This window comes from Pristiophorus japonicus, chromosome 4 (genome assembly GCF_044704955.1).
Source record: "Pristiophorus japonicus isolate sPriJap1 chromosome 4, sPriJap1.hap1, whole genome shotgun sequence".
Classification (NCBI taxonomy): domain Eukaryota; kingdom Metazoa; phylum Chordata; class Chondrichthyes; family Pristiophoridae; genus Pristiophorus; species Pristiophorus japonicus.
Window position 1 is genome coordinate 311,260,637 of NC_091980.1, and position 11,869 is coordinate 311,272,505.

The following is an 11,869-nucleotide window of genomic DNA, read 5'->3' on the forward strand; positions in this document are numbered from 1 at the left end:
GTCAAACAGGGCCGCGTCATCGCCCCAACCCTCTTCTCAATCTTCCTCGCTGCCATGCTCCACCTCACAATCAACAAGCTCCCCGCTGGAGTGGAACTAAACCACAGAACCAGTGGGAACCTGTTCAACCTACGCAGTCTCCAGGCCAGGTCCAAGACCACCCCAACCTCTGTCGTCGAGCTACAGTATGGGGACGATGCCTGCGTCTGTGCACATTCAGAGGCTGAACTCCAGGACATAGTCGACGTATTTACTTAGGCATACGAAAGCACGGGCCTTACGCTAAACATCCATTAGACAAAGGTCCTCCACCAGCCTGTCCTCGCCCCACAGCATTGCCCCCCCCCACCCCAGTCATCAAGATCCACAGTGCGGCCCTGGACCATTTCCCATACCTCGGGAGCCTCTTATCAACAAAAACAGGCATCAACGACGAGCTCCAACACCACCTCCAGTGTGCCAGTGCATCCTTCGGTCGCCTGAGGAAAAGAGTGTTTGAAGATCAGGCCCTCAAAACTGCTACCAAGCTCATGGTCTACAGGGCTGTAGTAATACCCACCCTCCTGTATGGCTCAGTACAGTAGACACCTCAAGTTGCTGGAGAAATATCACCAACGCTGTCTCCGCAAGATCCTACAAATCCCCTGGGAGGACAGACGCACCAACATCAGCGTCCTCATTCAGGCTAACATCCCCAACATCGAAGCACTGACCAGACTCAATGAGCTCCGCTGGGCAGGCCACATAGTTCACATGCCAGACACGAGACTCCCAAAACAAGACTCGGAACTCCTTCACGGCAAACGAGCCAAAGGTGAGCAGCGGAAACGCTACAAGGACACCCTCAAAGCCTCCCCTGATAAAGTGCAACATCCCCACCGACACCTGGGAATCCCTGGCCAAAGACCGCCCTAAGTGGAGGAAGTGCATCCGGGAGGGCGCTGAGCACCTCGAGTCTCGTCGCCGAGAGCATGCAGAAACCAAGCGCAGGCAGCGGAAGGAGCGTGCGGCAAACCTGTCCCACCCACCCTTTCCCTCAACGACTATCTGTCCCACCTGTGACAGGGACTGTGGCTCTCGTATTGGACTGTTCAGTCACCCAAGAACTCACTTCAGGGGTGGAAGCAAGTCTTCCTCGATTCTAAGGGACTGCCTATGATTATGATGATGATGATGATTTATCCACCCTGTTCGTTACATCCTCAAAAATTCCAGCAAATTTGTCAAACATAACTTGCCCTTCATAAATCCATGCTGACGCTGCCTGAATGAATTATGCTTTTCCAAATGTTCATCAAGTGGTTTATTTTAGATATTGATCAGTCCTACATTTTGAAATGCGGTCATTGTTGTTATGTTGGAAAGACGGCAGCGAATTTGCGCACAGCAAGTTCCCACAAACAGCAATGTGATAATGACCAGATCGTCTGGTTTAGTGATGTTGATTGAAGGATAAATATTGGCCCCAGGACACTGGAGGTAACTCCCCTGCTCTTCTTCAAAATAGTGCCATGGGATATTTTATGTCCACCTGAGAGGGCAGACGGAGGCTCGGTTTAACGTCCCATCCGAATGACGGCACCTCCGACAGTGCAGTGCTCCCTCAGTATTGCCCCTCCGACATTGCGACCCTCATTCAGTACTGCCCCTCCGACAGTTCAGCGCTCCCTCAGTACTGCCCCTCCGATAGTGCAGCTTAGTACTGCCCCTCTGACAGTGCAGCACTCCCTCAGTACTGCCCCTCCGACAGTGCAGCTCAGTACTGCCCCTCCGACAGCGCAGTGCTCCCTCAGTACTGCCCCTCCGACACTGCGGCACTCCCTCAGTATGACCCCTCTGACAGTGCAGCACTCCCTCAGTACTGCCCCTCCGACACTGCGGCACTCCCTCAGTACTGGCCCTCCGACACTGCGGCACTCCCTCAGTACTGGCCCTCCAGTGCAGTGAGAGAGAGGGTCTGTGAAGGAACGCAATCTTAAGCTCCACATGGCTGTCTGAGATCTTCCAAATAAATAGAGCTAAGTTGAACGAAGAGTGTTCAAAAGTGTTCAAGAGACTATAAAATACAGCTACTAACCCTTCTACCACTGGAAACCGTTTCTCCTCATTTATTCTCACAAAGTCCTTCATAATTTTGATGTGTAACACTTTATATTTATCTGCTTTAAATTTCACTCAGTCCTTCCCCTGCACTCTGACATAACACGATTAAAGAACACGCTTTGTTTCCTCATTTTCAGCTGGTTTCTGATCCATTCCCAGGGTTTAACCCGAAGCTTCATAGAATCATAAAATGGTTCCAGCATAGAAGGAGGCCTTTCGGCCCATCAAGCCCATGCCAGCTCTCAGCCAGAGCACTTCAGCCAGTCCCACTCCTCTTTCCCTCGAGCCCTGCAATTGATTTTCTTTCAGGCACCTGTACTTATCCAACCCCCTTTTGAAAGCCATGTTGAGTCTGCCTCTACCACCCTGTTAAGAAAGAAAGAGTTGGATTTATATAGCGCCGTTCAAGGCAATGAGTGAGGTGCAGCTCGGACTCCGCCCACCAGTCCCCGGCCCCGCCCCCAGTCTCTGGCCCCACCCTCTGTCTCCTGGCCCCGCCCCAGTCCCCAGGCCCTGCCCCCAGTCCCCAGGCCTCGCCCTGTCCCCAGTCCCCAGGCCTCGCCAACAGTGCCCTGGCCCTGCCCCCCAGTGCCCTGGCCTCGCCCCCCCCCCAGTCCCCAGGCCTCGCCAACAGTCCCCAGGCTCTGCCCCCAGTCCATGGCCACGCCCCCAGTCCCCATCCTCAGTCCCCAGGCCACGCCCCCAGTCCCTGCCCCCAATCCCCAGGCCCCCACTCCCTGTTCCCTAGGCCCCGCCCTCAGTCCATGGCCACGCCCCCAGTCCCCAGGCCCTGCCCCCAATCCCCAGGCCCCGCCCCAGTCCCTGTTCCCAAGGCCCCGCCCCCAGTCCCTGTCCCCAGGCCCTGCCCCCACTCCCCAGTCCCTGTTCCCTAGGCCCCGCCCTCAGTCCATGGCCACGCCCCCAGTCCCCAGGCCCTGCCCCCAATCCTCGCCCCCCCCCCAGTCCCCAGGCCTCGCGAACAGTCTCCAGGCCCCACCCGCAGTCCCTGCCCCCATTCCATGGCCCTGTCCCCAGTCCCCGCCCTCAGTCCCGGGCCACGCCCCCAGTCCTCAGGCCCCCCCCCCACTCCCCAGTCCCTGCCCCCCCCCCCCCCAGGCCCTGCCCCCAATCCCCAGGTCCTGCCCCCAGTCACTGCCCCCAATCCCCAGGTCCTGCCCCCAGTCCCTCCCCCCCCCCCCCAGGCCCCGCCCCCACTCCCCAGTCCCTGCCCCCCCCCCCCCAGGCCCTGCCCCCAATCCCCAGGTCCTGCCCCCAGTCACTGCCCCCAATCCCCAGGTCCTGCCCCCAGTCCCTCCCCCCCCCCCCCAGGCCCTGCCCCCACTCGCCAGTCCCTGTTCCCTAGGCCCCGCCCCCAGTTCCCCGGGCCCCGCCCCCTGCCCAGGTCCGGATGGAGGCGCTCAGTGAGGTGAAGCTCGGGCCCTGCCGGGACTCCCCCTACCTGCGGCCGCTGCGGATTCACTACACACAGGTGGGTGCTGGCGGGAGGCTCCGGGCCCGGGGCCTGGCGGGGGGAAGAGGGTCGAGGCCTGCGGCCTGCAGCTCGCCCCGGGCCCGGCCTCGGCAACCCGCATATATATGGGGCTGGGGCTGGGGCACACACACTGGGTATATATGGGGCTGGGGTACACTCACTGTATATATGGGGCTGGGTATATATGGGCCTGGGGTGCACATACTGGGTATATATGGGCCTGGGGTACACACACTGGGTATATATGGGGCTGGGGCACACTCACTGGGTATATATGGGCCTGGGGCACACACACTGGGTATATATGGGGCTGGGGTACACTCACTGGGTATATATGGGCCTGGGGCACACACACTGGGTATATATGGGCCTGGGGCACACACTGGGTATATATGGGCCTGGGGCACACACTGGGTATATATGGGGCTGGGGTACACTCACTGGGTATATATGGGGCTGGGGTACACACACTGGGTATATATGGGCCTGAGGTACACTCACTGGGTATATATGGGGCTGGGGTACACACACTGGGTATATATGGGGCTGGGGTACACTCACTGGGTATATATGGGGCTGGGGTGCACACACTGGGTATATATGGGCCTGAGGTACACTCACTGGGTATATATGGGGCTGGGGTACACACACTGGTTATATATGGGACTGGGGATTGGGTGTAAATGGAGCTGGGGTACACACTGGGTATATATGGGGCTGGGGTACACACACTGGGTATATATGGGGCTGGGGTACACACACTGGGCATATATGGGCCTGGGGTGCGCACACTGGATATATATGGGCCTGAGGTACACTCACTGGGTATATATGGGCCTGGGGCACACACACTGGGTATATATGGGGCTGGGGTACACTCACTGGGTATATATGGGGCTGGGGTACACACACTGGGTATATATGGGCCTGAGGTACACTCACTGGGTATATATGGGGCTGGGGTACACACACTGGGTATATATGGGCCTGAGGTACACTCACTGGGTATATATGGGGCTGGGGTACACACACTGGGTATATATGGGGCTGGGGTACACTCACTGGGTATATATGGGGCTGGGGTGCACACACTGGGTATATATGGGCCTGAGGTACACTCACTGGGTATATATGGGGCTGGGGTACACACACTGGTTATATATGGGACTGGGGATTGGGTGTAAATGGAGCTGGGGTACACACTGGGTATATATGGGGCTGGGGTACACACACTGGGTATATATGGGGCTGGGGTACACACACTGGGCATATATGGGCCTGGGGTGCACACACTGGATATATATGGGCCTGAGGTACACTCACTGGGTATATATGGGCCTGGGGTACACATACTGTGTATATATGGGCTTGGGGTACACACACTGTATATATGGGGCTGGGTGTAAATGGAGCTGGGGTGCACATACTGGGTATATATGGGGTTGGGGTACACACACTGGGTATATATGGGCCTGGGGTACACACACTGGGTATATATGGGCCTGGGGTACACACACTGTATATATGGGGCTGGGTATATATGGGCCTGGGGTGCACATACTGGGTATATATGGGGCTGGGGTACACACACTGGGTACAAGTGGCATAGCTGTCAGCAACCACTCTCTGCAGCTGAGGCGGGTATTCTGGGCACTGCATGTGGTCTCGGTGTCCCAAAGTTGGAATGTGAGAAACGGGACAGATTTGACACTGCTGATTACTATCCGTGCACTCCCAGTGGATCTTGTGTGTGTGTCTGTGTCAGCGTGTGTGTGTGTCTGTGTGTTTGCGGGGTTCAAGATTGATTGTGATGCCACCTGCAGTTGAATAGGCACCTGAATCTCACAGGGCAGGCGCGAGGGAACATCGTTGGGTGAGATGCAGGAGTTAAGACGACACCTGTGGAACTGTAGTCCAGGAAGTGATGGGGTGGGAGGGAATTAACAGAAATCGCCAAAATGAGTGACTTGTCTAATTCTGGCTGCGCTTTTGGATGCAGTTTACTCTCTCATTCTGTCTGTCGCACTATCCTCTGCACAGTGCCAACATAAACACACACTATCTTACTGAGCCCAGCACCTGCTTCACATAAGAACATAAGAAATAGGAGCAGGAGTAGGCAATACAGCCCCTCGAGCCTGCTCCACCATTTAATACGATCATGGCTGATCCGATAATGGACTCGGGTCCACTTCCCCGCCCGCGCCCCATAACTCCTTATTCCCTTATCGGTTAAAAAACTGTCTATCTCTGTCTTAAATGTATTCAATGTCCCAGCTTCCACAGCTCTCTGAGACAGCGAATTCCACAGATTTACAACCCTCAGAGAGAAGAAATTTCTCCTCATCTCCGTTTTAAATGGGCGGCCCCTTATTCTAAGATCGTGCCCTCTAGTTCTAGTCTCCCCTATCAGTGGAAACATCCTCCCTGCATCCACCTTGTCAAGCCCCCACATAATCTTACACGTTTCGATAAGATCACCTCTCATTCTTCTGAATTCCAATGAGTAGAGGCCCAACCTACTCAACCTTTCCTCATAAGTCAACCCCCTCATCTCCGGAATCAACCGAGTGAACCTTCTCTGAACTGCCTCCAAAGCAAGTATATCCTTTCGTAAATGTGGAAGCCAAAACTGAACGCAGTATTGCAGGTGAACACTCACACTCAAACCTCTAGCCTCTCCCTGTCATCTGCCCTCTGTAGGCGCAGTGTCAGTTAATGTTAAATCTGCCGCACCTCTCGTGCCAATGGGTACAGCACTGTAACTCTCCCAGCGCCGTAACCCCAGTATGACCTCTGTGGCACAGTTCAGCTTTTCAGTTCCCTTTGAGAGTTTTATCTTTGCCCCCCCCCCCCCCCCCAGCCCACCTTCCCTGCTGTCTTTGAATGTACCAACCTCCGCTTCTGCAGATGCCGGCTTGGCTGGGCTCTGAATACCACAGGTACCGTTCGACCATGGGGGGCACACATCATGTCCAGGAGCCGCTGAATGGAGGGGGTGGGGGACCCTTGGCCGGTTTCCCCCATTCCCCACTCGCAGTGCTGAGGCCTAAGATCAGCACGCTCAAGTTCAAAGCCAGTTCCTCTCGCGTCTCAATGGTTGAAACTCTCACCGAGCATTCGTTTACTAAAGGGGCCGCGCTCTTTGCCAAGTTCTAAACCTTTTCGTAAACTTTTAAAGTCTTGAGGTCTGCTCCAGGCCTTGGTTTCTGGCTCGCCTCACGAACACCCACCCTGCAGCAGCCTGTCTGCAGCTCACGCCTCGAGTGGATCACCTTCAGTTATCAAATGACTGTTTTATTTGACTCGAGATTACTCTGTCTCCAAGGAGCGGTCCTGAGAGGCCGTGGCAATCTTGGGGAAGCCATTCCGCTCACGGTCCCTCAGACTGACGGGGAGCTAGTCTCCTTTCTGTGCTATGTGGGAAGACTCGACATGAAGTGAGCAGGATTAACCCATTACCCTATTGGGCACAGGCCCACAGCAGATACTTAAGCACTCGTTCTCACTGGAAGTCAGCAAAAGGATGGGCGAGCGTGGGAAGGAATTCTCCAGCGACAGGAGGGGATGCTCTGAGCATGTTTATCAGAGTGAATTCACGGGAGAATGTAAAAGACCTTCATTCTGTATCTAACCGGTGTTGTACCTGCCCTGGGAGTGCCCTTCTCTCGACCCCTCCACGGTCTCTCAATGGTCAGACAGCTTGTCTGACATCCAGTTCTGGATGAGCAGGAATTTTCTCCAGTTGAATATTGTGAAGACCGAAGCCATTGTTTTCGGTCCCTGCCACAAACTCCTTTCCCTGGCCACTGACTCTATCCCTCTTCCTAGCATCTGCCTGAGGCTGAACCAGACTGTTCGCAACCTTGGTGTCATATTTGACCCTGAAATGGGCTTCCGACCACATATCCGCAGCATGACTAAAACCGCCTATTTCCACCTCCGTAACATCACCCGTCTCCGCCTTGTCTCAGCTCATCCGCTGCTGAAGCCCTCATCCATGCCTTTGTTACCTCTCGACTTGACTATTCCGACGCACTCCTGGCTGGCCTCCCACATTCAACCCTAGGCAAACTCGAGGTGATCCAGAACTCGGCTGCCCATGTCCTAACTCGCACCAAGTCCTGCTCACCCATCATCCCTGTGCTGGCTTCTGGTTAAGCAACGCCTCGATTTCAAAATTCTTACCCTTATTTTCAAATCCCTCCATGGCCCTCGCCCCTCCCTATCTCTGTAATCTCCTCCAGCCCCACAACCCCCCGAGATGTCTGCGCTCCTCTAATTCTGCCCTCCTGAGCATCCCTGATTATAATCGCTCCACCATCGGTGGCCGTGCCTTCTGTTGCCTGGGCCCCAAGCTCTGGAACTCCCTCCCTAAACCTCTCCGCCTCTCTACCTCTCTCTCCTCCTTCAAGACGCTCCTTAAAACCTCCCTCTTTGACCCAGCTTTTGGTCACCTGCGCTAATTTCTACTTATGCAGCTCGGTGTCAAATTTTTATCGCATAATACTCCTGTGATGCCCCTTGGGACAGTTCACTTATGTTAAAGGCGCTATATAAATACAAGTTGTTGTTTGATGGGACAGTGTAGAGGGAGCTTTACTCTGTATCTAACCCCCTGTACCTGCCCTGGGAGTGTTTGGTGGGACAGTGCAGAGGGAGCTTTACTCTGTATCTAACCCCGTGCTGTACCTGCCCTGGGAGTGTTTGATGGGACAGTGTAGAGGAAGCTTTACTCTGTATCTAACCCCGTGCTGTACCTGCCCTGGGAGTGTTTGATGGGACAGTGTAGAGGGAGCTTTACTCTGTATCTAACCCCGTGCTGTACCTGCCCTGGGAGTGTGTGATGGGACAGTGCTGCATCTACTCTAGGACGGCTTGGCTCTTGTCACAGGGTGTCCGAGGTGGAAAGTTCTGATTTATCGACAGGGACATCCTTTAGTTTGATGAGCAGAAAATTAAACAAATTGTGTTTTAAAAGATTCTACAGATTTCCCAAGCTCCACTCCACTCCCCGCCCCCCCACCCCACCACCCCACCACCCCAGACCCCCCCCCCCCCCCCCACCACACACACACACACACACACACACACACACACACACACCCCACACACACACTCCAGACCTCCCCCCACACATATACCTCAGACCCCCAACCCCCACACACACGCACCCCAGACCCCCCGCCCCTACCCCCACACACACACCCCAGCCCCCCCACACACACACACCCCAGCCCCCCCACACACACACCCCAGCCCCCCCACACACACACCCCAGACACCCCCACACACACACACACACACACACACACACACCCCACACACACACCCCAGACACCCCCACACACACACACCTCCACACACGCACCCACGCACCCACACACCCACACACACACACCCCACACACACACTCCAGACCTCCCCACACACACACACCCCAGACCCCCACCCCCCACACACACACATCCCAGACCCTCACCGTCCCAGGCCAGGTTGAAAGCAGAATGGTTTGATGTTTCTGGGAGAGGCCAGCAGTGTTTCAGTGCTTCGCTGTCAGTACATGTAGCTCTGTGGATTACCCCGTGCTGAATTGATGCGGGCTGTGAGGAGAGTTGATGTACTGTTGCAATGGACGGCCTACCAAGCAGTGACTGTGGTGTGTGTAGCTGGTGCAATGATCAACGTTTGTAGATGAGGGCGTTTATCCTGGCACGTGACATTGTTTTAATATCTGTGCTGCGCCGCCTGCGATGGAATGAGTGCGAGGTGGCCCAGTCTGCTTCCGATCTTATCCACACAATGGGCTTCACCATCTCTGGGTCTTTCAGAAGGTGACACTGTCGCTTGTACAGTCGTGTGTGTGAGCAAGCAGTGCCCGCGGGGTGTGAGCAAGCGATGCCCGGTGCCCGTCGGGTGTGAGCAAGTGGTGCCTGGTGCCCGTGGGGTGTCTGTCCTTGCTGATAGCAGGCTCCTGAGGTATGGAAAGTGGTCCACGTCGTCCAGGGCCGTGCTGTGGACTATGATGACTGGGGGGGGCAGTACTGCACGGCGGGGGCAGGTCGTTGGAGCAACTTTGTCTCACAGATGTTTAGTGTAAGGCCAATGCTTACGTACGCCTCAGTGAAGATGTTAACGATGGCTTAGAGTTCAGCCTCTGAATGTACACAGCCCCAAAGGTCATCCGCGTACTGCAGTTCAACAACAGAGGATGGGATGGTCTTGGATTTAGCCTGGAGGCCACTCAGTACTGCCCCTCCGACATTACAGCACTCCCTCAGTACTGCCTCTCCGACAGTGCAGCACTCCCTCAGTACTGCCCCTCCGACAGTGCGGCACTCCCTCAGTACTGCCCCTCCGACAGTGCGGCACTCCCTCAGTACTGCCCCTCCGACAGTGCGGCACTCCCTCAGTACTGCCCCTCCGACAGTGTGGCACTCCCTCAGTATTGCTCCTCGGACAGTGCGGCGCTCCCTCAGTACTGTCCCTCAGACAGTGCGGCGCTCCCTCAGTACAGCCTCTCCGACAGTGCAGCACTCCCTCAGTACTGCCCCTCCGACAGTGCAGCGCTCCCTCAGTACTGCCCCTCCGACAGTGCAACACTGGAGTGTCAGCCTGGATCATGTGCTCAACTTTTTGTTGTGCAAATAAAGTAACTTGAAAGTCTAATTCCTCCGTGCATCATTCACCATCCTGCACTGGCTTCACATTTCAATGGATGTTGGACCAATCTTTAACTTCAACCTGATTGAGATTTGCCACACACACTGCTGTCTTCCAGTCCCTCCCCCGCTCCCTCCCCCTTGCCCCTCCCCTCCCTCCCCCTTGCCCCTCCCCTCCCCTCCCCCTTGCCCTCCCCTCCCTCCCCCTTGCCCCTCCCCTCCCTCCCCTTGCCCCTCCCCTCCCTCCCCTTGCCCCTCCCCTCCCTCCCCTTGCCCCTCCCCTCCCCTCGCCTTGCCCCTCCCCTCCCTCCCCCTTGCCCCCTCCCCTCCCTCCCCCTTGCCCCTCCCCTCCCTCCCCCTTGCCCCTCCCCTCCCTCCCCCTTGCCCCTCCCTCCCTCCCCCTTGCCCCTCCCCTCCCTCCCCGTTGCCCCTCCCCTCCCTCCCCGTTGCCCCTCCCCTCCCCTCCCTCCCCCTTGCCCCTCCCCTCCCCTCCCTCCCCCTTGCCCCTCCCCTCCCCTCCCTCCCCCTTGCCCCTCCCCTCCCTCCCCCTTGCCCCTCCCCTCCCTCCCCCTTGCCCCTCCCCTCCCTCCCCCTTGCCCCTCCCCTCCCTCCCCCTTGCCCTCCCCTCCCTCCCCCTTGCCCCTCCCCTCCCTCCCCCTTGCCCCTCCCTCCCCCTTGCCCCTCCCCTCCCTCCCCCTTGCCCCTCCCCTCCCTACCCCTTGCCCCTCCCCTCCCTCCCCCTTGCCCCTCCCTCCCCCTCCCTCCCCCTTGCCCCTCGCCTCCCTCCCCCTTGCCCCTCGCCTCCCTCCCCCTTGCCCCTCGCCTCCCTCCCCCTTGCCCCTCGCCTCCCTCCCCCTTGACCCTCGCCTCCCTCCCCCTTGCCCTTCGCCACCCTCCCCCTTGCCCCTCGCCTCCCTCCCCCTTGCCCCTCGCCTCCCTCCCCCTTGCCCCTCGCCTCCCTCCCCCTTGCCCCTCGCCTCCCTCCCCCTTGCCCCTCGCCTCCCTCCCCCTTGCCCCTCGCCTCCCTCCCCCTTGCCCCTCGCCTCCCTCCCCCTTGCCCCTCGCCTCCCTCCCCCTTGCCCCTCGCCACCCTCCCCCTTGCCCCTCGCCTCCCTCCCCCTTGCCCCTCGCCTCCCTCCCCATTGCCCCTCGCCTCCCTCCCCCTTGCCCCTCGCCTCCCTCCCCCTTGCCCCTCGCCTCCCTCCCCCTTGCCCCTCGCCTCCCTCCCCCTTGCCCCTCGCCTCCCTCCCCCTTGCCCCTCGCCTCCCCTCCCCCTTGCCCCTCGCCTCCCTCCCCCTTGCCCCTCGCCTCCCTCCCCCTTGCCCCTCGCCTCCCTCCCCCTTGCCCCTCGCCTCCCTCCCCCTTGCCCCTCGCCTCCCTCCCCCTTGCCCCTCCCCTCCCTCCCCCTTGCCCCTCCCCTCCCTCCCCCTTGCCCCTCCCCTCCCTCCCCCTTGCCCCTCCCCTCCCTCCCCCTTGCCCCTCCCCTCCCTCCCCCTTGCCCCTCCCCTCCCTCCCCCTTGCCCCTCCCCTCCCTCCCCCTTGCCCCTCCCCTCCCTCCCCCTTGCCCCTCCCCTCCCTCCCTCCTTGCCCCTCCCCCCTCCCTCCCCCTTGC

The 11,869-nt window shown here is 58.2% G+C and overlaps 1 protein-coding gene across 2 annotated transcripts in view; it reads left to right on the forward strand.

The window, feature by feature from the left end:
• The first annotated feature begins 3,445 nt into the window (after positions 1-3,445).
• nudt14 (nudix (nucleoside diphosphate linked moiety X)-type motif 14) overlaps positions 3,446-11,869 on the forward strand; it is a 249,592-nt gene continuing 241,168 nt past the window's right edge. Inside the window, exon 1 of one of the 2 annotated variants that reach the window (XM_070879687.1) lies at positions 3,446-3,592. In XM_070879687.1, the coding sequence (XP_070735788.1) occupies positions 3,512-3,592 (81 nt within the window). In that variant the 5' untranslated portion in view covers positions 3,446-3,511. The remainder of the gene's footprint in view (positions 3,593-11,869) is intronic. The other variant, XM_070879686.1, reaches the window with a different exon arrangement.